The 26933-nt window shown below is 41.8% G+C and overlaps 1 protein-coding gene across 1 annotated transcript in view; it reads right to left on the bottom strand.

Moving 5' to 3' along the window:
- Window positions 1-505: 505 nt before the first annotated feature.
- LOC117388220 (matrix metalloproteinase-16-like) overlaps window positions 506-26933 on the bottom strand; it is a 110716-nt gene continuing 84288 nt past the window's right edge. The window contains exons 7-10 of the mRNA XM_033985719.2: window positions 21499-21637; window positions 9530-9680; window positions 7886-8001; window positions 506-2415 (exon numbers count right to left, since the gene is read on the bottom strand). Coding sequence (XP_033841610.1) covers window positions 2081-2415; window positions 7886-8001; window positions 9530-9680; window positions 21499-21637 — 741 coding nt within the window. The 3' untranslated portion in view covers window positions 506-2080. The remainder of the gene's footprint in view (window positions 2416-7885; window positions 8002-9529; window positions 9681-21498; window positions 21638-26933) is intronic.

The following is a 26933-nucleotide window of genomic DNA, read 5'->3' as shown; positions in this document are numbered from 1 at the left end:
CCGCTATAACTGCTAGCCTTGATTAGCTTCATTTGACCGGAGCCGAACGCTGTGGGTGACGTCGCGCTCACTCAGTCCACGTCTTTACACAAACTATGGCTAAAATGAATAAAAATGTAAAGATGAGGCAGTGGACAGGGAGCTGCAGGTGGGTTAAGGGTCAGGGGTCAGAGGTTAAGGGGTTAGCATCAGACAGTGGACAGGGAGCTGCAGGCGGATGTTAAACTCTACACAAATAAAATTAATACTTCACTTGAGACCCTTCTGTGTTTAGAAAGAGACATGTTTGTGTGTCAATGCTAACGCTAATGCTAATTTTGAGGCATAATAAAAATCAAAACAACACAAACTGAAGTATTCTACATATAAAAATAATCGTGCAGTCTTTATCTTAATTAATTTGAATTTTAATAGGTCGTTTTCCAATTTTCATAAAAGCGACTGTTAGCTTTGAGCTAGCTAGCGTGCTACAGAGCGTGTAAAAAAAGGGTTTGAGGCAGTCGTTCGTTGTATATGGATCAGTTTATTCATTCTGTAGGACACGTGTTTGTCCCATAGTCTTACACAAAGCAGTCAGTGTGAGATGTCCCGTTTGTTTTGACCAGAAAACACTCAAATAAAATAAAATAAAAATAAAAATACATATGCGATCATGACAGACACACATTCAAAGACACTGTTTGCAAATGCGTTTCACTTAAGGCCAATTACTTCGTTTACCAAATCATTTCACAAAAAAACCACTTGCAAGTTTTCAGTTTAAAAAAATATTGGTACCTCGGGATGAAAATGGGAAGTGTTTTGGTGTCGTTACGCGGACGTTTTAGTAGCGGTTTTGAGGAGCGCGGTTGCTAGCATGCACATGGACACAGGCACTGATCTCGACTTGGTTGTGTCATGTTGTAGGTCCTCAAAGCATTCTGGGTAACGTAGGCGTCTGTGAACTCCCTCAAACAAGGCAGTCGATAGCGTTTGTTCCGTTTAACCTGACGAAGCCAAACCGGAACGACTGACGATCCGGGATTCCGCGACGCCGAAATGTACGAACGTGAATTAATTAGCTAACAAAAAAAATATCTTAACACACAAAAATAGTGGCTTTACTCCGAGACTTTTCCTTCACGATACGTTACTCTCAAAACAGGCTGACCCTACGGTAATATTCAAGGCCCAGACGCGCTCAGCAAGCCAGTGCCGAGGATTCTGGGTAACGTAGTAAAATCCAGAAATCACAAGAAGCTCGACGGCTCCTTTTTTACAAACAAAGAAAAAGTATACAAATAAAAACAACACCAAAAAAAACATCAAAATCAAGCACGAAAGTCGGTATGATTCGTAATTAAGGCGAGTTAAAATATTGCAGAATATTTTGGCCCCTGTGTCGCCAACAGACTGCCACAACAGTCACAGCTCCCTGACTCCTGTACGGATCCAGAGGAGGGACAAAAAGGTATCTCAAAACAAGAATTATTAAACTCATAAAAACGTGATCCTCTTTGGAGAGAAAGTCGATTTTTATTTGGTTTCCTCGGCCTCGACCTCCGTCATTTTAAAGGGACAATGAGGACCGTGTTTTAAAAAAAAAACAACCTCAAATTAAAAACACGGGGGGAAGTTCGTAAAATAGAAAATTGTTGTTTTTGTTAATCAACGACCCGGTAAGAGTCGACGGCGCTGCAGTTCACGGGAAGAGCGTGCGTCTCCCTGAACGTCCGATTACGAGCGAGCCGGGCGTAAAACGAAACCGAAACTTTAAAACGGATCAAAATAACGAGGAAGGGGATGAAGGAAGTCAAGTTTCCGAGTTACAAAGTGATGCGGACCCCCTTCGTTTTTCCTCGTGAGGGTCTTTTTAGGCAAATATTCCCGGCGCTGTTTCCTTGACGTTCAAAAAAAAGGACAAGGTTTTTTCGCGCGATCCGTCAAACCCGACCTCATCCGGTTCCACAAAAAGAGGACACGCGGTTTCGCTTGGCACCGTCCGTTTTTTAAGTCCTCCTCTTTTTGCGTCAAAGAGTAGAAAACACCCCTGTCCTCCGGGTGGCGCTGTCGTTTACGTTTTGTCCTTTTTTGTCCCAGGTCAGACCCACTCCTGCATGGAGCGTTTGCAGTACAGTATGTGTCTCGGCGTGCCCTTCCGTTTGAACTGGACCACGGTGTAAACCAGGACGAGTAGACACAACGCCAGGACGCACGGGATGACGATGGCGATGGCTTTGACCGTGCTCGCTTCGTTCTCCAGTTCGATGATGACGTCCGAGGTGCCGTCGTCGTGGGGTTGGCGGTTGGGGTCTATCGGCATGAGTTCGCAGCCCATGAAGTCTTTGAGGATGGAGCGCGGGTATCCGGGTTCCACGCGGAGGAACTGGTTGTTGAACTTCCAATACTCCTTCCCCTTGTAGAAGTACGTGAAACCTGCAGAGAGAAAACGCAAAACGTCAGGACGAAAACGGGGAATAGAACCCACAACTTAATAGAGAAATGGAGCTAAACGGAATACGACACTTGAGACGTTTTTCCATCGAGTCACTCAAATGGTTTTATGTCAAGGAATCACTCGCACATTCACACAGACACTGGGTGAGGTTGGTTAAGTGTCTTGCCCAAGGACACAACAACAGTGTTCATCTGTGGGAGCGGGAATCGAACCAACAACCTTTGAGTCACCGGATCTGACCACTCTCGTGAGTTTGAATCCGTGTTTCCTCCTCAAAAACAGACCTGGAGTTGTGTTTTGTTTCATTCACACGTGTTTGAGTCACTTTATTATTAGTCTGTCACATCTACAAAGATCAAAACGCGACGTTCCACCTTGTGATGTCATCAAGTGGTAGTTTTCATGTTAACTCCTCCTTTTACCTTTAGTTCAGTCGAGATAAGTGACAACTCCAGGACTGAAATGACCCAAATGATTCTATAAATGAAGGTGTGTGGAGTTTAAAAACACAGAGGAGCACTTCCTGTATCACCACATGATGACATCACAAGGTGGGACAGAGTGTTTTCAGTTCGAGAGAAGAACTTAAATCTGCAGGTTTGTGTGTTAAACATGTGAGAATGAAACAAAACTCAACTCCAGGTCTGTGTGTGACGAGGAAACAACATTAAAACAGAGAAAAAAGCGTCATATTGATGCTTTAATGAGCATTTCGAGGCTACTGTCGCCATGGAGACACGTTAAAACACACAGAGCTGCTAACATTAGCCTAACATGCTAACATGCTAACAGAGCGGTGGATGTGTGGAGTAAACCGCACACAGCTCACACTTTTATTGCTCACTTTGTTTTGGTTTATTTATTATTCATGTGTCTCATGAAAACGTGAGAGGAAATACCCAGAATGCAAAGTGTGGGGGGAGGGGCGGAGCCAGCGGACGCCACAGCGTCTTCATATTAAAGATGAAAGTCGTTTTCCCGTCAGGATCCGTGTTAAAGGAGAACAGACTCAGTCTGAGGAGTTTTATTCTCCCTAAAACGACTCAGGAGGAGAACTCACAACCACGAGGAAGAGGAGGAAGAGAGAGGAGGAAGAGAGGAGGAAGAGGAGAGAGGAAGAGGAGGAGAGAGGAGGAGCAGGAGGAGGAGGAGAGAGGAGGAGGAGGAGAGAGGAGAAGGAGAGAGGAGGAGAGAGGAGGAGGAGAAGGAGAGAGGAGGAGGAGGAGGAGAGAGGAGGAGGCAGTAGAATTAATAGTAGTAGTAGTAATGGTAGTAGTGAGAGAAAAAGAGGAGAGACAGAGATAGAGAGAGGAGAGAAGAGAGAAAGATGGAGAGAAAAAAAGAGAAACAGAGAGTGAGAAAGGGAAAGAGAGGCAGAGAAAGAGAGAGAAGGGAGAGAGAGGGAAAAGAAAGAGAGAAAGAGGAGAAACAGAGACAGGGAGAAGGAGAGAAGCGAGAGAGGGAGAAAGAGAGAATAGGGAGAGAGACAGAGAAAGAGAAAGGAGAGAGAGAGAAAGGAAGAGGAGAGGGAGAAAGAGAGACCAAAAGAGAAACAGAGAGAGGGAGAAAGGGAGAGAGGAGGGAGAGAAAGAGAAAAGAGGGAGGAAGAGAGAGGGGAAAGAAAGAGAGAGAAAGAGAAGAAACAGAGACGGGGAGAGAGAACGACAGAAGGGAGAGAGGCGTGAGTGGGCGGGGCCTGAGGGTCATATGGAGTGGGCGGGGCCTGGGTGGGCTTGGGCCTGAGTGGGGGCGGGGCCTGTGGGTCACGTGGAGGTCGGCGCCGCCTCAGGCTGTTTGTCTAATGTACGACAGTGATGAGCGGCGTATCTGGGTCACTGTTCCATATCGGCTCTGTGGGTCTGTTACACGGGCAAATAAACAAATGGAAAAAAAGAAAGAAAAAAACGGCTGATGCTTTTTGTCGTTCATTTTCTCTTCTGTTTTTTTACGACGGTCGAACGAGTCCAACGCCGAGACTTTTAAACTAAATATACGAATAAAACAGGTTTGTCTTTTGAGTTAAATGCCAAACTGTGGAACATTTTAAGCGACGCAACAACATCTCCATAGAGACGAGTATCTGGTGCCACTGGGGAAAGTTACATATCAGATCTGTGTGAGCGGCGAGCCCCTCAGAGTGAGAGTCAATGCTGTTTATGATGTTTTTGAGCCGTTTAAACGCTCAGATAAATAGAAAATAGATGAGTTAAATGCCATACTGTGGAACATTTTAAACTCGCCGCTTACACAGATCTGATACGTAACTTCCCCTTGTGGCACCACCTTTTTATCTCCATGGAGATGCGTCACTTAAAATGTTCCACAGTCTGGCATTTAATTCATCTATTTGAATGAATGTTGTTTATGATGATTTAAAATGATCATAAACAGCATTCATTCTTACTCTGAGGGGGGCTCGCCGCTTACACAGATCTGATACGTAACTTCCCCTAGTGGCGCCGCATACTTGTCTCTATGGAGATGTTATTGTGTCTCTTAAAATGTTCCAGAGTGCGGCAATTAACGCACCAATCTTCCATTTATCCGAGTATTTAAACTGCTCAAAAACATCATAAACATCATTCATTCTGACTGTGATGGAGCTCGCCGCTTACACAGACCTGATATGTAACATGTTCTAGTGGCGCCACCTATGTGTTCCCACGGTGACAGATGAGTTTAAGGCCATACTGTGGAATATTCAAGGCTCTGTTTGAAACGTTCCATAGTGCAGCATTATTCCTCGCGCTCCGTCCTGTCCGTGTGACACCGACGGCGAGCGCGGCGCCTGATGCCCGCTCACCCTTCACAGTTGGGTTGGCGCCCGCCCTGGTCTTGGCACCGCGACACGGCGCAGATGGCGTCGCTGTTCTTTGCCACCTGGACGGCTTTTTTCAACCTGAACTGAACCGTGCCAAGTCACAGTCCCACCTGGCACCGGGCGTCCAATGGGAGCGAGCGAGGGCCCCGCGAGCCGCCCGATTGGCCGAAGGAGACGCTTTGAGACGCGTTTGGACCCGCCTCTTTCGACATTTGGCGAGGCCGGGCTGGATTAAACCGGAATAAGCTCACAGCGGTCGGCTTGTTCATTTTTGCTTTCCACGATCTGGTCCAACTGGTTCAAAGCGACAAACAGCAACGTGCCCAGAGAAAAATCAAATAAATAAAACAGAAGTAAATAAAGACAAAATGAAATAATAATAAGGATGATGATGTTAATAATGATAATAATAATAATAATAATAATAATAATAATAATAATACCTTGAAACACATTTTTATTGTGTTTTTATTGAGGAAAGATTTAAACCCCAATAACACATGTGGCTCCAATAAAATAAAAAAAAAAATAAAAAAAATAAGTAAATAAAATAATAATTAAAAAAATAAAAAAATAAAATAATAATAATGATGATAATAATAATAATAATAATAATAATAATAATAATAATAATAATAATAATAATAATAATAATAATAATAATAATAATAAAAGTCTACAGTTTTATTCCAGATTAAATTTACTTTTAACAAATGCATGTGTTTATTTGAAAAAAAAAAAAGAATAAAATAAAAAAATCTTCCATTTATTCAGTGATTTTATTGTTTAAAAATACCTTGAAACACGTCTTGTGAGTGGAGTCGTCTCTCCATTGATCTTACCCGTAACATGGCCTGATGACATCACCCGCTTGTTTAAACTCTTTATGTGGATTTTAAAATGCTGGTTGCTATAGAAACACCAGTGTTTTAAAGCAACACTGGGGGAAATACAGAGTCGACTTAAACATGTTTTAAATGTTTCAGTCAAACGTTTGGACACGACGTCTCAGTCAATGTTTTTTTTTTTTTTCTGTATTTTTAGACTTGAGACATGAAATATATGAAGTAAAATATTTTGAATTCTGAAGTAAAAAAAAAAAAAAAAAAGACTAAATTTCAACAAAGCAATGGGATGAATATTAAAAAAAAATTAAATATGTAAAAAAAAAGTATTAGAGTTTTAGTTGAGTTTTTTTTACTGTTTTTCTTTCTTTACTATATAATTCCATATATTTTATTTCATAAATCTGATGTTTTCTGTTTGTATATGAACTGTAGAAAGTAGTAAAAACATTGAATGCGACTGGTATTTGGATGTTTCTATAGCAACCAACATTTTAAAACCCACATAAAAAGATGAGGGTGATGCCAGCGGGCCATTTGACAGGTAAGATCTGTGGAGAGACGACTCTGTTCACAATAAGAACCTGTTTTAAGGTGTTTTCAAAGCAATAAAATCACCTGTATTTGAATAAATGTAAGATATTTTAATGCCGTACTGTGGAACATCTCCTAACATCTGTCGTCGTCGTACTACACCTTTAACAGCTCGTTCTGACCTCGTTTCGTGTTTCAGCGGTGCCAGTGCCCTCTTTCCTCTGGTCCTGCACGTGAGGAAGCGCCACCCGCTGCCACGCGCTCAAACAAATAGGTCAAATTCCAGTCGATGCTAGGTAGCGTGCTGCGCTAGCTCCCCCGCGCCCGTGCTAGCGTAAACAACTGTATCCTGGCACAGCACCGCACGACTGCTGCCAGAGACGAGGAAGAGGCTTTAATCAGAACCACAGACTGTTTATATAAATGGACGTAGCTAACCTGCTAGCGCTGCGTCACAAACAGGAAGTGAGCACGGGCGCACTTCCTGCTCCTTCGACTCTGGCTCCAATTCACTTTACATTGAAAAACTGTATCATTTTGGGTCTTAAATGTTCGTATTAACCCTTTACATGATCCTGGGTTCATTTTTAAAATTATTATTATTTTGAGTTAATTTTTATTTATTTATTTTTGGTATTTTTTTCATGTATGTTATTATTATTATTATTTTGTTTTTTTTTATTACTTCTATTATTATTATTTTTGTAGTTGTTTGGGGTTTTTTATTTTAGTTTATTTTCTTTCTTTTTTTAGTTATTTTGAGTTGTTTTTTTTTGACAGATTTTTTTTTTTCTCGCGTAGTAGAAAACGCGCGGTGCATGATGGGAGACAGAAGTGCGTGAAGTCTGCTCGGACGCACGCTTCGCTCATGGCCGATCTCCATGGAAACACAGGGCACATTTATCAGTCGCGTTCGTCGGTGCATGAAACAGGACGGGCCTCGTTGCGCCGGAAGTGACGCTTGATTCTTTCCCTGAGCTTGCTCCTGTTAGCGTTAGCAACAGGATTGACAGCGTTGCTAAGCGCCCGCTCCCTGCTAAACCAGTGGTGCGGGAAGGGGGCGTTACCTTCAACAGCCTCACTCCTGATTGGCTCTTCGGTTGCTATGATACACATGGTCAGATTTCCAAACATGAAACTTAGCTCCAAATTAGCCGCTATAACTGCTAGCCTCGATTAGCTTCATTTAGAGCTGAAGCTGTGGTGACGTCACACTCACTCAGAACAAACCTTCAGAACAAACCGTACCGTTCACTTTGTCCACGAACGCCCCCTGCGGCGAGTCCGGCAGGCCCCGCCAAATGGAGATGGGTTTGGGATACCCGGGGTCCATGGTCCTCATGTCCTCGTTGTAGCGCCAGTACCTAAACGTAAACACACGATGAACAACAGGAAGCAGGTGCTCGGGAATGACGACGGAATCCGCGGCATATGTCAGTTTGTAAAATGGCGTCCCCGAGCGGGCAATTATCCGCTGTAAATACGCAAACCGCCGCCGCGCGTTTGATTAGACTTAAACAGAGCGGCTGTAAACGATGCGTAAACAACAGGTTGTGTGGACGTGATGTTGGCAGAGACGAGGAAGAAGAAGAAGAAGAAGAAGAAGAAGAAGAACTGAGACGAGGCCGTGTTTACTTTTAATTAAACACGAACGTCATTAACATAATAGACTCTCCTGAGGTTTAAAACATGTTCTAATGTTGTGTTTTGTTTCATTCACACGTGTTTAACGCACAACAGGGTCTTCTCTCACACTGAAAACACTCTGTTCCACCTTGTGATGTCATCATGTGGTGATACAGGAAGTGCTCCACTGTGTTTTTAAACTCCACACACCTTCATTTATAGAATCATTTGGATAATTTCGGGCTCCTGGAGTTGCTAATCTCCCCTCTCTCTCCACTCTTTCTTTCTCTCCCCCTCTTCTCTCTCCTTTCTGTCTCCCCTCTCTCTCACTTTTTCTCTTCTCTCTTATTTATCTCCTCTCTCTTGCCTCCCTCCTCTCTTTCTCTCCCCCTCCTTTCTCTCTTACTCTCTCTCTCCTCTTCTCTGTCTCTCTCTTTCCCTCCTTGCTATCATCTTTCTGTCTCCTCTCTCCATCCTCACTTTTTCTCTCCTCTCTCTTATTTATCTCCTCCCTCTGTCTCTCCTCTCTTTCTCCCCCAGCCCCCTTCTTTCTGTCTAACTCTCTCTCTCCTCTCTATCTCTCCTTTCGTTCTCCCCCCTCTCTCACTCCCTCCTCCCTCTCCTCACTTTTTCTCTCTTCCTCTCCTCTCTCTCTCATCTCTTTCTGTATCCTCTCTCCCCTCTCTAATTTTCTGTCCTCTGTCTCTCTCTCTCTCCTCCCTCTCCTCTCTTTCTTTATCTCCCCCTCTTCTCTCTCCTTTCCGTCTCCTCCCCTCTGTCTGTCTCTCCTCTCTTTCTGTGTCTCTTTTCCCCTTCTCGCTCTTATCTTTCTCTCTTACTCTCTCTCCTCTTCTCTGTCTCTCTCTTTTCCTCGCTCTCATCTCTCTCTCTCATCCCCTCCGTTTCTCTCTCCTCCCTCTCCTCTTTCTTTCTCTCCTCCTCTCTCTCTCCTCCCGTCTGTCTGTCTCTCCTCTCTTTCTCTCCTTTCTCTCTTACTCACTCTCCTCTTCTCTGTCTCTCTCTTCTCCTCCTCGCTCTCATCTCTCTCTCTCCTGCCCTCCGTCTCTCTCTCTTCTCTCCTCCTTCTCTCCCTCTTTGTGCTCCACTGTGTTTTTAAACTCTCACCACTTCATGACATCACAAGGTGGAACGAGGTGTTTTCAGTATAAAATATGTGACGTGTTCTGTGTGGATTTAAAAGTATAAATGAGTCAAAATAAACCCGACCGTTCGTGTTCGTGTTCGTGTTCTCAGTGGCGTCCTGACCTGTCGCCTTTGAAGAAGTATGTCTTGGCGACGTCCTCCCACCACACGACCGTCTCGATGCTCTGCGCCGGCATCCCGTGTCCGAACTCCGACAGGTCCTTAGGGTACCCCGCCTGGAGCACCGTGTCCTTAAACACCCAGAACTGCTTCCCTGCGCAGAGAAAACAAGACGACGATCAGGACGAGACGCAGAGACAACGGACGCTTTGAGTAAAACGACCTCTGACCTCTGACCCCTGTTTATACACAAACACCAGGGACTTTCCCACGAGGACATTTTGGGTAAAAACACAGACTGAAGCTCATGGAGGTCAGAGCAGAAGACCAGGACTAAACCAGGACTAAACCAGGACTAAACCAGGACTAAACCAGGACTGAACCAGGACTAAACCAGGACTAAACCAGGTCTAAACCAGGACTAAACCAGGTCTAAACCAGGACTAAACCAGGTCTAAACCAGGACTAAACCAGGACTAAACCAGGTCTAAACCAGGACTAAACCAGGACTAAACCAGGACTAAACCAGGACTGAACCAGGACTAAACCAGGACTGAACCAGGACTAAACCAGGGCTAAACCAGGACTAAACCAGGACTAAACCAGAGCTAAACCAGGAATAAACCAGAGCTAAACCAGGACTAAACCAGGACTAAACCAGAGCTAAACCAGGACTAAACCAGAGCTAAACCAGGACTAAACCAGGACTGAACCAGGACTCAACTAGGACTAAACCAGGACTGAACCAGGACTAAGCCAGGACTAAACCAGAGCTAAACCAGGACTAAACCAGAGCTAAACCAGGACTAAACCAGGACTAAACCAGGACTGAACCAGGACTAAACCAGAGCTAAACCAGGACTAAACCAGGACTAAACCAGAGCTAAACCAGGACTAAACCAGAGCTAAACCAGGACTAAACCAGGTCTAAATCAGGAGGCAGGTCATAGGGTTAAACTTCTTTACGTTTTTTTCACTGTTTTCGTTAGTGTTTTATATTTTTCTCAGTGACTCTGTTCAGTTTTAGACACAGGAGGAGCTCGGAGTAGAGCCGCTGCTCCTCCATGTGTCTGTATTTGTGTTTGTTTTTTTTCTGTCGTGACACAGTTTGTTTTGTGATGTGTAAAAAGCAGAGTTCTGTTCTGTGTTACATCATCAACATTAAAGTCTGAAATATAAATCTGACCCAACACAGTTTTTCAAATCCATTTCCTTTTTGGAGCTATAATCTGTCGTTCTTTCTGTGCACTCGTTTTCACCTCTTGCTTAACACTTTCTTGTTTGGATCAGTTCAAACTTGTCGCACGGGGACGCCTCGTGCTCGCCGACGCTCCGAGCTATTCACGGATCTTTGAGTCTTGAACCGGGGACTGCTCCGAGCTGATAAAACCCAAACACAGCGGCCCTCGCGGAGAAACTGGCAGCAACGAACAGTCAAAGCTTTTTATGAAACTTTCTACGCCTCTGGGATCCACTCGCCCCGAAAAACAACAACACATTTAAACGCTTTCCCCGTGAACGTGTTGTACTCGCCGTTTAAAAGCGGCGACTCGTTTTTCTCATTAAAAACGGTTCCACTCCCTTTTCCTGTGCGGTAATAGGTTTAAACAACGGCACGTTTTGACACGGCGTGACCCCAGGAAACGCTCCGACCCTCGGCGCTGCTGCTGGAGGAGGAGGAGGATGAGGAGGAGGTGCAGAGGAAGTGCGGGGGGAGGCGCACACACATCACTACGGTCCATTGTGCGTTGACTCGACAAAAAATCGCCAACATCATCGAAATGAGATATTTGGATTTTTGGAATTTTTCATAATGTCATTTCCGTTTGACCCACATCTGGAACGGCGTCTTGAACTTTTAAAACGGCCCCTGCGGTTTGTGTGTTATGACAGTGACCGTGGCTCAGTCGGTAGAGCGTTTGCCCACTGATTCGAATCCGCTCAAGCTTCAGATTTGAGCAAACGAAAAAATAAATGTAAATAAATAAATCCGCAAAATTCATAAGAAAAATTAAGAAAATGATTGAAATTGTTACTGCTGAGCGCATTTTTTAATTAATTTTTTTACGAAGGTTTGAACTTTGAGAGAGTTTAAACGAGAGAGAAATGTGAGAAAATGTTAACGCCTGTGTGAGAAAAGTGTATAAAGTGTGTGGTGAGGGGTTTTACAGACAAAAAACATAGAGAATAAGTAAAAAATAAAGCTGAAACTTCGCGGATTTCGTCTATTGCGGGTTATTTTTAGCACATGACCCACGCGATAAACGAGGAACCACTGTAACTACTATTTTTTAACTTGTCAATTAGCTGTTTCCGTATTTATAACTGCTTCAAGTTACAAATATTGCATATATCTTTCCATAGATTAAAAAAAAACCGACTGTAACTCTGTATTTCCTGATAAACTGCTTTTTAAGACAGTCAGGTATTTGAATTTACCTTGTCACGGGCCACATAAAATGACCTGGCGGGCCATGTTTAGCCCACGGGCCTTCAGTTTGACACATGTGGCTTATTTGGTCACATTTTTATACAGAGATTTTCCAAACTTACGTCAAGAAACCACTCACACGTTTAAACACCAGTGCACACAGACACTAGGGGAGAGGGGGGTTAAGTGTCTTGCTCAAGGACACAACAACAGCGTTCATCTGTGGAACCGACAACCTTCAGACCAGTGGACAAAAGTTTTACGAACTGAGGGAACATCTTGATAATCATTTGACAGAGTAAATCTAATCTTTATAATCTGTCCACGTCATTTCCTTAAAAAGTCCTGACGCCGCGCCGCCCAAGGAAGCGCCAAATCCGACCGAACCGATGCCCCGCTCTGCCCTTTACCCTGAGAAAACGGACATCCCCGCCGCTGCCCCTCTCCCTCGCACGCCTTCCCGTGACCCCTGACCCCCCGCCACGCCCGGCATCCGCACGACTTTGAGTTCATTTCCTCGTTTCCATCCCACGTTAACCGAGAAATTCCCTTTAAAATTCATTTCTTCCACGGACGCCCGCTCCTCAAACCCTCCACACGAAAGGCGGGCTCGTCTTCAGAGCCGCGGCGTTCTTTGAAGTCGCGACGGCGCTCTGCCTTCGCCGAACTGTAACATGAGATCAGGATTTGAAATATAGACTTGAGTGAGTGTTTTATGTGGGCCACACAGAGGCGGCGCGGCGCTCGATAGGAAACACGTGGGGATTGTATCTGACGGGTTTACAGCTGTTTCAGGGACCTCCACGCCGTAAATCACGAGCCAAAACACGACGTCGGAATCATCTCAATGGCGTCTAAATTAGCTTCAAAGTCACGTTTATTACGGGCGTAGACAGTTTGACTACATCTCGCGCTTTAGTCTTTGATAGTAAAAACTGCGTTCTAGTCAAGAGTTCAACCCGCAAACCGCCACGTAGCTACAATCGCGCTGATCCATGCGTACGCCAGTGTCGGTGGGAAAAGTGTCTTGCCAAAGGACACACTAGCAGCATGCAATAATAACAATAACAATAATAATAATAATAGCAGGAAAACAATAGCTGCATAATATCCATGGGTTTCCACAATGGGACCGTTGCCATAGTGATTAAAAACTCACTTGTCACCTTGGCCTTTATCATCAGAGGTATAATACTCCCTACGACAGTCAATAGCCAGACTGGACAGCATATGCCGTTTTGACAAATCTTAATACCCATGGGTTTTACAAAGGCGCCGTTGCTATAGTGATTAAAAACTAAATATTATTGCTGACTTGTCATCTTAGCCTTCATCATCAGAGGTATAATACTCCCTACGACAGCCAATAGCCAGACTGGACTGGGCAAAACTAGCATAAGCCATTTTGACAAGTTGTAATACCCATGAGTTTTGCAATGGGACTGTTGCCATAGTGATTAAAAACTAAATATAATCGCTGCGCCGTACTGACTTGTCATCTTGGCCTTCATCATCAGAGGTATAATACTCCCTACAATGTTAAAATAGCCAAACTGGACTGGGAAAAACTAGCATAAGCCGTTTTGACAAGGTGTAAAAAAAAAAGAAAAAAAGAAAGGGTTTGGTAATGGGAACGTTGCCATAGTAAACATTAAAAACATTCACGCTCTTTTATGTGGGAAAGTTGGGATTTTGACGTCACCCGTCGTAAAAATCAGCGCGTCTGCTCATTAACGGCGTTTTACAAGAGCGAACCGGAGATCTGCTGGTGTCAGGCGTCTTGAAAGTGAAGTTACTGGTTTAATTTAGTGCGTGAATGTGACATCGGAGATAAAATTAAGCTGTTGTTGTGTTGGATTTCTTCCTCTTACGAACTTACTAAAACCGTAAATCTAGTAACGTTTAGTAAAAATGCTGGAATATGCGCCAAAAATGAACTAAATAGCTGATTTTGGTCGGTCTCCACACAGAGGCTGACGTCAGGTCCTGAAATCGAGCAGAAGATTCCCGATTCCAGCTCAATCCTCGTTATCTCGGCCTGTGTTATCAGAGGTATAATACTCCCTACAACGAAAGCATAGCCAGACTGGACAGTGGACAACACTTGAGATCGATCGATGTGCGTTTTTCCACAGCTGACGCTGATACTGACGGTTTAAAATCCACAGAAGCCAATGTTCGATAAAATCTTGCCGATGTTTTTGGGCTGATATATCGTGCCGTTTTCGATTATTTTCCCCCAAATGATACGATTTAAAATGACGATAAACTCATCCACAAACTTCTTTCATTACAAAGTGGATAAAACTAAAACTAAAATGTTAAAATAAAGCTTTATGTGCACTTTTTAGACACGAGATTGTCACTAACAGGAAGTAGTGATGCTAACAGGAAGTAGTGACGCTAACATGAAGTAGTGATGCTAACATGAAGTAGTGATGCTAACAGGAAGTAGTGATGCTAACATGAAGTAGCGACACTAACATGAGGTAGCGACATTAAAAGAAAGTAATGACGTTAACATGAAGTAGTGACGCTAATATGAAGTAGTGACGCTAACAGTGTTTTTGCCTGTTTAATGTTAAGCTAACACTAGATGAGTACGTGAGCACAGTTTGAGAAATGATACGATTTAAAATGACGATAAACTCATCTACAAACTTGTTTCATTACCAAGTGGATAAAACTAAAACTAAAATGTTAAAATAAAGCTTTATGTGCACTTTTTAGACACGAGATTGACCGAAACGAAACATCGGCCTCTGCGAGACATTTAAGCCCGATAGCCACTTAGCTAAAACGTGCAAATATCATAAACGCTCAAACGCTGGTCTCATGTCTCTGATGCTAGGTCCAGTTCTAACGTTAAATAAACTTCTCCAGCGTCAGACCTGTTCTCTTCAACGTTGAGGCCACGACAATTCTATCTTTTGAACGGAAAATATCGACTGTATCTACAAATGGACGAAGCTAACCCAGTATTTGAGCTTCCAAACTGGCAAAACGCACAGAATATCAGCCTTTCTGAACTTTATGTTTTGCTTTTCTTCAATATATTTTAGTTTGCGTGAAAATAGCAAGTTGCAAGTCGCCATAAACCGACCGGGGACCAGTTAGCCGCAAACGAAAACGACTTTAAACTTTCATTTTGTCACACATTTCAAGAATACGTCCATAGCGTCCGTTTAAAAACCCAACGCGAACTTGTACAAAACACTTTCTCCACCATAACAGCTCAGATTAGCGCTCAGATTAGCATTCAACACAGAGGTCAATCCTGCTTTAGCGTTAGCAACAGGTTTGATTGACAGCGTCGCTAAGGGGCGTTACCATCAACAACCTCGCTCCTGATTGGCTTTTTTACTTTTTCATTCGACTGGAGCCAAAACCCATCGATATTTTTTTTATGTCTTACCTCTGAGTTCGATTCGTGAATACAAATACTTTTACGTTTAATCTTATTTTTAACCTCCTGAGACCTGGTGTCCTCATCTGTGGACGACACGTTTTGGGTTGTTTAGGCCACAGTGCAAATTTTTAGAAGAACAGCAACAAGAACATGTTCAATTTTGAATATTTCTAAGAGTTTAGAATATTTATTTTATTTATTTTATTTATTTATTTATTTGTATTTATTTTATTAGTTATTTTATATTTTTATTTTATTTATGTTTTTTATTTTATTAATTTATTGTTTTATTTTTATTAATTTATTTTTATTAATTGTATTTTTTATTTATTTATATTTTTATTTATTTTTTATTTTATTTTATTTTTATTTAAAGGCACATGTCTTCCTGTACCTGTCAGCAGCACAAATGAGACACATTGTTCCAAGAGGCAAAATTGTTGTTTATTTTGTTTTTTTTACACTGATGTGAAATAATGTGTGTGTTCAGGCACTTAAGAGTTTTTGCAAATAAAATCATGTAAGAGCTCGGGTCTCAGGAGGTTAAACTTTAAGTACGAGTTTGCGTCGCCTGCTTAAAAACCGACCGTCCGATTCCCGTCCCATAGAAGTGACTCAGATCGCTCGACGGGGGCTAACTATGAGCTGTTTTGTTCCCTGACCGAGTTCCATTCAAATATTTCACTCCAAATTGGGGCAGACAGAACAGCAGAGCAAGGCCTCATGGGAAATCAGCTGTGTGTGTGTATTCAGACTGTACAAATACTCAGAGTCTGTGGGCAGTCCCTTTGGCCCGAGTGAAAAGAAGAGCTCCCAAATCACACGGCAACAGCTGGGCCCGAGTCTTTCGAGGAATAGGTTACGTCACGCTCTTGGCTAATTAGGTTCATAACGTCAGATGGAAGACAGGGGGCGATATAACTGTGGGAAAGTCACGTAAAATCCACAAATGTTGACTCTAGTTTCATTTTTTTTTGGGATTGGCTCCACACTATTTCCTGCAGGGGGCACTATTTTGGAGTCGTGCCGTGTTTTATTATTTATTTAAATGTCCAGCTGCTGAGGAAATCGCGCACTCAAAATTTCCTTGAAAAGCAGAGGGCATCAGTGGTCACTACAGCGGTCAATATAGACCACAATGCACTGGGAGAGACAGATCTGGACTGGACACAACACGACTGAATGAAGCAGAGAGAAGCGCCGGTTTATCAAAATGTTCATCCTGATTATGAATAAAACACGTCAAAATAAACCATTGCTGTGTAAAGTTGCGCACGACTCTGGCTCCAATTCACTTTCTATTGTAAAACTCTCTGTACCTGCTGCTGTCAGACTCGTTATTTATTTACCTCTACATGATCCTGGGGTTCATTTAGAGTTTTATTTTAGGTTTGAGTTTATTTTTTAAGTTTATTTATTTATTTTTGAGTTATTTTGAGTTTTTCTTTTTTCTTTTTTTGAGGATTTTAAAAAAAGTTAATTTATTTAGTTTTGAGTTGTTTAGAGTTTTTTGTATTTTTTTTTTTTTAGGATTTTTTTTAAAAGTTTATTTATTTATTTTTGAGTTATTTTGAGTTTTTTTTCTTTTTTTGAGGATTTTTTTAAAGTTAATTTATTTAGTTTTGAGTTGTTTACAGTTTTTTTTGTATTTTTTCTTTTTTTAGGATTTTTTTTAAAGTTTATTTATTTATTTTTTTGTTATTTTGAGTTTTTTTGTTATTTTTATTATATTTTTTATTTTGAGTGTTTTTTAATTTACTTTCTTTTTTTGTTATTTTGAGTTTATTTATTTATTTTATTTATTTTTTTGTTATTTTGAGTTTTTGTTAGTTTTTTTCTTTTGTTATTTTGAGTTTTTTTATTTTCTTTTTTTTTTTTTTTTTAAATAAATAAAAAATAATTCTGTTATTTAAAGAGCCTCATGTTTCTGCTTTGAGACGCCATTTGGATTTACATGAAGCACGATCGGCTGCAGAGTTACGGCGATGAAGAGTCCACGACCGCGAGTCTAACGGCGGCGACAGCGTCCGACGATATAGAGTTAAGTTCGTTTCCATATGAAAAGGTTAAATATTACACATTAGGGCTTTGTTTTGTGGACAGAGATATTAACCTTAAACTGCATCTGACAGTTTTAACAGTTTGGAATTGAAAATAAAACGGAGCGACGTCTCGTGTCGAGCTCCCGCCGCTTTCATCAGAGCCACATCTGTAGAGCGGCGTCTGCTCCCCCTCCCTCTGCAGTGCATCATGGGAGTTTTCACGAGGCCGGTCTGTTTGTTCTGTGCCTTTTAAGTCGCTTTCCAGTTTCAGACATAATTAGCGTTAAACGACTGGGGTTCAGAGGCGGAAAAGAACCGCTTCTACGAACTGGCGAGACGATGGTTTTAGAACTTTATTTACCCACGTTCCACCGAAGAATGGATTTTCCGAGAACAACAACGTCTTTAACTCGTCGAAACTGGGTCTAAAATAGGTCTGAACCGCGTGAGTGCGACGTCACCCACGGCGTTCAGCTCCAAATGAAGCTCATCGACGCTAGAGCAGGTACAGCGGCTAATCTGGAGCCAAGTTCTCAACGCTAGTGTCATAGCAACCAAAGAGCTAATCAGGAGCGAGGATGTTGAAGGTAACGCCCCTTCCCGCCCACAGCACTGGTTTAACAGGGAGCACTTAGCAACGCTGTCAATCAAACCTGTTGCTAACGCTAACAGGAGCGACCTCGGGGAAAGAAGGACCTGATTTGTCTGTTATTAATGTTCAGATCTTGATTTACAGACACAATAGTGAAATAAAAAATCCCAGGATCATGTAGAGGGTTAATACGAACATTTAAGACCAGAATGAGTCTGAAGCAGCAGAGACAGAGAGAGGAGAGTTTAAAAAAAACAACAAAAAATAAACTTAAAATAACAAAATAAAAACAACTCAAAATAACAATAAATAAATAAATAAACAAAAAAAAAACTCAAAATAACAAAAAACAAATAAAAAAACTAAAAATAACAAAAAATACACAAAATTAAAAAACCCTCAAAATATCTAAAAAGAATAAATAAATAAATAAAAAATAACCTAAAAAATAAATAAAATAATACAAATAAAAAAATAACATAAACAACATTAAAAAATAAACTCAGAATAACTAAAAAAAAAAGAACCCCAGAATCATGTAGAGGATTAATATGAACATTTAAGACCAAAATGAGTCTGAAGCAGCAGAGACAGAGAGGGGAGACAGTTAAAAAAACAAACAAAAATAAAATATGAAAAAAAACAAAAAAAACCCAAACAAAATAATAACTAAAAATAATAATAAAAATTACTAAAAAACAAACCCTGAAAATATAAAATAAAAACCTCAAAATAACAAAAAAAATAAAGAAAATAAACTAAAAAAAAACACCTCAAAATAACAAAAAAAAAAAAATATAATAGAAATAAAAAAACACACACACACAAAAATCTAAATAATGCAAAATAAATAAATAAATAAATGAATAAATAAATAAACTCAAAATAACAAAAAATAATAATAATAATACGAACATTTAAGACCAAAATGAGGAATCAGAGTCGACGCTCTACAGAGATAATAAAACACTAGAACACCAGCAGGCAAAGTTACAGGTCTGATCTGTGGAGAAGCGAGCTCGTTCAATAAATAAGTTTGGCAGTTTTTTCAACAAAAACAACAACAACAAAGACGCTGCTGTCGGAATAAAAGCCGCACAGACACACGGTTAATGGACGACTAGAATTTTTTAATTTTATTTTTTATTTAACCAGGAAGGTCCCAGTGAGATTAAAAACCTGTTTGTCAAGGGAAAAGGGAGAATTAAAATTTACACAAAAGACAAGAACGGCTCTGTGTACTGTAGCACGCTAGCTAGCACAATGTGTCTCAAAGCTAACAGGAAGTAGTGATGCTAACAGGAAGTAGTGACGTTAACAAGAAGTAGAGACGCTAACATGAAGTAGTGACGCTAACATGAAGTAGTGATGCTAACATGAAATAGTGACGCTAACATGAAGTAGTGACGCTAACATGAAGTAGTGACGCTAACATGAAGTAGTGATGCTAACATGAAGTAGTGATGCTAACATGAAATAGTGACGCTAACATGAAGTAGTGACGCTAACATGAAGTAGTGACGCTAACATGAAGTAGTGATGCTAACATGAAATAGTGACGCTAACATGAAGTAGTGACGCTAACATGAAATAGTGACGCTAACATGAAGTAGTGATGCTAACATGAAGTAGTGACGCTAACATGAAGTAGTGACGCTAACATGAAATAGTGACGCTAACAGTGTTTTTGCCTGTTTAATGTTAAGCTAACACTAGACGAGTACGTGAGCACAGTTTGAGAAACACTGAGGAAGTATCGCCCGTGGCTTTGAAATGAATAACTGTTACGTTTTAATAATTCAAACGCAAAACAAATTCCTCGCGCAGTTACGGCAACACCACAGACCACATTACATCATTAAGAGACCGCGACGGAACGGCTACTTCTGATCTACTTCCAAACACCAAATGATTCATGGTGTGTTTATGTTATCAGGCCACTATTTATAATAAGAAAAAGTATTTATCACTGCCAGCGCGTTCAAACACACAGCGTCACTTATTAACGTTCAAACAAGGAGTGGATTAAGGCAGATTTTACAGCCAAGTGGGCAAAACATTTACTTTAATCTCGTTCTGATTTACACGGCGAAACGCGCTCGCTCTGAGATCCCGTATCGAGGCGGGACGAGAGCGTAAAGCAGATATTAAAGATAAAATCCGCTGTTTGTTTTCTGGGAACACGGCGCGGCCTGAATGCTAAAGAGCTAACGGCGTAATCGAATCAAAGCGTGACGCTAGCTAACGAGGGGATGCGTATGGGTGAGCGGACACGTTCGGGGTTGGTTTGCGGTTCCAGGGGACGATTTTGGGGAGGAACCGACCACTCGACGCCGTCCCGACTTGGTGAAATGTTAATAATAAATGAGTCGAGTTTAAACGGCGTCTTTAAAGATACACACTGGGCATCAACGAGCGAAGAATTGCGTTTTTATATAGATTTTTCCACTTTCAAGACGCTCAAAAGCACTTCACATCAACGAACCACTCGTCCGTTCACAGGAAAGGTGGGTGAAGGGATTGAACCGTCGATCTTTGGGTTATTGGACAAACGCTCAACCACTAAGCCACTTTTTGCGATCTCGTAAAGGTCCAATCTCACGCAAAATGGACTCTCTCGTGAGGTTTAAGTCGTGTTCTAATGACGTTTCCTCCTCAAAAACAGACCTGGAGTTGTGTTTTGTTTCATTCACGCTTTATTATTCGTGTGTCGATGCTCAAAACGCTCTGTTCCACCTTGTGATGTCATGAAGTGGTAGTTTTTTTCAAGTTAACTCCTCCTTTTACCTTTAGTTTAGTAAAGATTTGCAATTCCAGAGGCTGAAATCATCCAAATGATTCTATAAATGAAGGTGTGTGGAGTTTAAAAACACAACGGAGCACTTCCTGTATCACCACATGATGACATCACAAGGTGGGGTGTTTTCACTTTATTTGCTTTGGAAGCAACCTTTGTTTGTAAAATGTGCTGAAGAACTAAAGTGGATCGGCCTGATTCGCTTTGGATTTGGCCTGTTTTGCGTCGGATCAGCCTATTTTGTCTTAGATCGGCCTGTTTTGGGGTTAGATTGGCCTGTTTCGCTTGGCCTGTTTTTGGCTCGGATCACCCTATTTTTGCCTTGGATTGACCTGTTTTGGCTCAGATTTACCTGTTTTAGGGTTGGACTGAACTAGTTTTGGGTTAGATCGGCCTGTTTTGGCTCGGATCGCTCTGTTTTTGGACTGGATTGTCCTGTTTTGTCTTGGATTGACCCGTTTTATGGTTGGATTGGCCTGTTTTGGCTTGGGTTGGTCTGTTTTTTGGCTTGGACTGGCCTGGTTTGGGTTAGATTGTAGTGTTTTTCGACTGTTTTGTCTTGGATTGACCCGTTTCATGGTTGGATCGCCATATTTTTTACGTTGGATCTGGTTTTTACGTTGGTTTTAGAGTTTGACTATCCTGTTTTGGCTCGGCTCGCCCTGTTTTTGCCTCGGCTCGGCCCGTCGTCGGGATCTCACCTTTGAAGAAAACGAACCTCCCCTCGCTGTTCTCGTACACGGCGTCGATCTTTGGGGGCAGGCCTCTCCAGAACACGCTGATGAGCATCGGATACCCCGGCATCACCATGTTGTCCCTGACGCGCCAAAACCAGTGGTCCTGAAAAAAACAACGACAGAATTTAAACACGACGACACAAACATTTAAAATCTACATCACAACATTTACACTTTAACACATTAACGCCAAAATGTACGGTTTTATATGAAAAACACAACTCAAAAAAGTTTAAGAAATGTTTTTAAGTTGATGTTTCTACCCAGACAAAAAACACTCTGTTCCACCTTGTGATGTCATCGTGTGGTGATACAGGAAGTGCTCCACTGTGTTTTTAAACTCCACACACCTTCATTTATAGAATCATTTGGATCATTTCAGTCCTGGAGTTGTCTCTTATCTCGACTGAACTAAAGGTAAAAGGAGGAGTTAACGTGAAAACTACCACTTGATGACATCACAAGGTGGAGCAGAGCGTTTTGAGCTTTGTAGATGTAACAGACGAATAATAACTGAAACAAAACACAGGTCCAGGTCTGTTTTTGAGGAGGAAACAGCATTAGAACATGGATTAAAGCTACAAGAGTCAGTTTTATGTGATATAAGACATTTTAAATATGCTCTGTTCCACCTTGTGATGTCATCAAGTGGTAGTTTCCAAGTGAACAGCTCATTTTTTCCTTAAGCTTAGTAGAAATTTGGTAATTCCAAGGACTGAAATGATCCAAATGATTCTATAAATGAAGGTGTGTGGAGTTTAAAAACACAGTGGAGCACTTCCTGTATCACCACTTGATGACATCACAAGGTGGAACATCACATTTTGAGCTTTGGAGATGAAACAGACGAATAATAAATGAAACAAAACACAAGTCCAGGTCTGTTTTTTGGGGGTCTTATATAAAACGTGACGAATGTGGAGCTACTGTGTCCGGCACTTTTACGACGGCGTCTCCAGAAACGTGAGTGTGTGTGTGTTGTTGTGCACGTGTTGTGTGTGTTGTGTGTGTTGTGTGTGTTGTGTGTGTGTTTTTGATGTCGGGGATGAAACCTGACGACACACTGAAGCCTTCGGGGGGAGGCAGCTGTGAAACACATCACGACCCACCCACCCTTTGGCTCAAGAGGAAAGAGAAAGAGTCTGGAGCATTTAGGACGCCTAGCAACGCTGTCAATCAAACCTGTTGCTAAGGCGACACTAACAAGAGTGTCTGTTATTAATGTTCATATCTTGATTTACAGACACAAAAGTGAAATAAAAACCCCAGGATCATGTAGAGGGTTAATACGAACATTTAAGACCAGAATGAGTCTGAAGCAGCAGAGACAGAGAGAGGGGACACAGATTTAAAAAAAAATAAATTTAAAAAAATTTAAATAACAAAAAAAACAAAAACTAAAAAAACAACAACAAAACAACCTCAAAATAACAAAAAAATAAAGAAAAAAAAAATCAAAATAACAAAAAATTAAAATAACAAAAAAAATAAAAATAACTTAAAAAAACTATCAAACTCAAAACAAAAAAAAAAACCCAGGATCATGTAGAGGGTTAATACGAACATTTAAGACAAAAATGAGTCTGAAGCAGCAGAGACAGAGAGGATGTTGTGTTTTTGTTGAAGTAAAAGTACTTTTACTCGAGTAACAGTCGTGTTCCTCATCTGACCTGAGCTTTATGTAAAAATACAAATGATCTGATGGTTTGTGTTTCTGGCTCAGGTCACATGACCTCACATTAAACTCTGTGTTTTATTCACTCGTACTTGAGGAATAATTTGACTAAATACTTACTTACTTACTTACTAAATACCCTTCTACTTTTTACATTGTACCAGTAAGTAATACTAGTACTTACTCAGTAATACTAGTATGTACTCATTCTCCCTCCTCTGTCTCACTTTTCTTCCTCTCCCTCCTCTTCCTTACCCTTTTTCTTCTTACTCCTCAGGAGAGGCAGAGAGGAGGAGGGGTGAGAGGGACTGAAGTATTGTACATTTAAAAATAACTGTGTACTCTTTATTTTTATTAATTCGAATTTTGAGAGCATGGATCTATTAAAATAACGGGATAGGGCAATGTTAGCTTAGCGCTGTCTCGAGTTGGACTACTGGCCATTCATCGGTACTACAACGAAAAAGAGTGAAACGTAAATACAAACCGACGGGGACGTACAACTTTCACAAAGGTCAGATTTTGTGGCGATTTTTTACCAATTTTTCAGATCAAAACTTTTTAATCGTTCGCTTCGGGGCCGCTCTACATCGCTTTAGCTACGTAGGGGGTCGTTTGAGACACAGTGAGCTAGCTAGCGTGCTACCGTGCACAGAGCGTATCGTTACCGAGGGGATTTCGGTTGTTAAAATGACGTGGGGAAATGGGCCGCCGCCGTGGAAAAATGAGCGTTTACGTTAAGATAGATCCCAGAGACGGCGAGCGGGCGGCCATCTTGATCCAGGATTTTTAACTTTTCACTATTTCATAACTGACTCATTAACTCAACATTCAAATATTTAAAGCCAAACTGTGGGATATTCCAGGAAGAACGGAAACAACGGACAAACGCGGCGGGAAAGTTGAGTTTAAACGAAACTGGTGAATGTTAAAACTGAGGAAAAAAATTGGTAGTACAGTCGTAGTAAATGTTTTGTTGTTGTTGTTGTTGTCGTGTCCTTGAGCAAGACACTCACCCCCCTCAGTGTCATGTATAAATGTGTTTCCTCGATGTAAAGAGCTTTAAGTGTCTTGAAAGTGGAAAAGAGCAATAAAAATGTGACTATTTACCATAAAAATCCAAGTTTGTGCAGTTCAGCTTCAGCCTGAGCAAAAATAAAGTTATGAAACATTTTACGTAACAACAACAGACGTGGATTTTGTGGCCAAACAAACAAAGCTCCAGTGAAACCGCAAGACACGGCCCAAGTTTGATCTAATCTGTCTCAATCTTGTAAAGTCGTCCCCCCTGTAGCTCTGATCCCCCCTCTGGACCGGCCCACCTGTGAACTCTGGGCCCTGTTCTGCTCTGGACCGGCCCACCTGTGAACTCTGGGCCCTGCTTTCCCCTGGACCGGCCCACCTGTGAACTCTGGGCCCTGTTCTTCTCTGGACCGGCCCACCTGTGAACTCTGGGCCCTGTTCTTCTCTGGACCGGACCACCTGATCTGTGAACTCGGGCCCTCCTTCTCCCTGGTCTGGCCCACCTGTGAACTCTGGGCCCTCCTCTCCTTGGACCGGCCCACCTATAACCCCCCCGCGTCTCTCCTCTCCCCTGGACCGGCCCACCTGTGAACTCTGGACCCTGCTTTCCTCTGGACCGACCCACCTGTGAACCTCGGTCTCCTCTCTCCTCTGTGCCGGCCCACCTGACCTCTGAACCCTGGTTTCCCCTTTCCCCTGGTCCGGCCCACCTCTGAACCCTGTCCTCTCCCCCGGACCGGCCCACCTGTGAGCCGTTGGGCCTGAGGGGGCCGCACTCACATCCACAAAGTAATGAGTTGGCCACAGCTCTGGGCCGCTCGTCCAAGCCCTCGGAGCGGAGCTAAAACCGTGAGCCCAAATGGACCTGGCGCCGGCCCACAGCCTCCATACAATCACGAGAATGGACCACACTGTAAAACGGGCCGGAGTAAGAGCCGCCGTAAATCACCGAACAGACAGAGTTTTGGCTCCGTTTAAAGTGGATGTGTTTAGTCAGGGGTGATTTCAAATCTCCTCAATCAATAAAGACACAACGAGCAGTTTGAGCGCGAGGGACGAGCAAAACGAGCGAAATACACGTTTGTTTTTGTGATAAAATCGGAAAAAACGCAAATTTAAAAGCTGGAATCATCACAAAGACAAAAACAAAAGACTGATCTGAATCTTGGGTAATTTTGTGATTTTCTCCAACAAGTTCAGTTCTTAAAAGGCCTAAAGTACGATGTTTCTGATCTCTCAAAACTGAAAACGCTCTGTTCCACCTTGTGATGTCATCATGTGGTGATACAGGAAGTGCTCCACCTTCATTTATAGAATCATTTGGATCATTTCAGCCTCTGGAACTGCAAATCTTTACTAAACTAAAGGTAAAAGGAGGAGTTAACTTGAAAAAAATCCTACCACTTCATGACATCACAAGGTGGAACAGAGCGTTTTGAGCTTAGACTAATAATAAAGTGTGACTCAAACATGTGTGAATGAAAAAAAACACAACTCCAGGTCTGTTTTTGACGAGGAAACGACATTAAAAACACAATTAGATCATAAAACAGCGTAAAATCGTCTGTTTAAACTTTAAAACCAGGTACATTCATCTCATCTCCATGACGACGAGCAGGTAGCTGACCCTGCGCCGGGAAAACAACCAGAGTTTAAGTGAATCATGTGGATCTGTGGATTGTAATAAAACGAGCAGAGTGAAGAGTGAGACGAGATATATGAGTCTTAACGATGTGAGCGGCTCTGGTTTTACAAGAATAAACGATCTGCCACGACTCAGACTCACTCTGTTAAACAAACAAGAACAACATCTGAGACGGTGAGAGATCTGAGAGAAGAAGAGGAGACAAAACCACCAGGAGGAGGAGGAGGAGGAGGAGAAGGAGGAGAACAAGAAGGAGAAGAAGAAGAAGGAGAAGAAGAAGAAGGTGTGAGATCCGACAGAAGACGAGGAGACAAAACCACGTCCAAACCTTATCTGGGAGGAGGAGGAGGAGAAGAAGAAGGAAGAAGAAGGAAGAAGAACAAGAAGAAGAAGAAGAAACAAAATAAAAAAAAACTCAAAATAACTAAAAAGAAAAAAAAATAAAATAAAAAAAAACTAAAAAAATTAAATAAAATAATAATAAAAAAAATAACATTAACAACACTAAAAAATAAACTCAGAATAATAATTAAAAAAAAGATCCCCAGAATCATGTAGAGGGTTAATATGAACATTTAAGACCAAAATGCCGACGCTCACAGAGACAAGAGTGACAGTTTTTCAATAGAAAGTGAATTGGAGCCGATGGAGCTTCCTGTCTGGAACGCCGCGGCGGCGGCGGTGGCAGGTTCTGTCCCTGAATCGGTTCATATCTGTCAGAATCTTGGACTCAAATCACTTTTGACATAAACTTCAAACATCTGTTTTACTTTAAAAATCCAACGTTTTTCTTGTCAAATCCAAATCTATAAAAAAGTGACTTTGAGTCGATGTGAAGAAACGACGATCCTCATCAGGAGAAAAGAGGAGTAACACGAGGGAGGAGGAGTAACACGACGGAGGGAGGAGTAAGACAAGGGAGGACAGGAACAGTAAGACAAGGGAGAAAGGAGGAGTAACACGAGGGAGAAAGGAGGAGAGGACTTTATATAAATACTCTGATTAATCAGAGGCCGAACAAACTGGTGCTGATCTGTTTTTGTTCTGGGGGAAGTT

Source organism: Periophthalmus magnuspinnatus, chromosome 20 (genome assembly GCF_009829125.3).
Source record: "Periophthalmus magnuspinnatus isolate fPerMag1 chromosome 20, fPerMag1.2.pri, whole genome shotgun sequence".
Classification (NCBI taxonomy): domain Eukaryota; kingdom Metazoa; phylum Chordata; class Actinopteri; order Gobiiformes; family Gobiidae; genus Periophthalmus; species Periophthalmus magnuspinnatus.
Note: the sequence above shows the minus strand (reverse complement) of the source record. Positions and strands in the feature narration are given on the sequence as shown.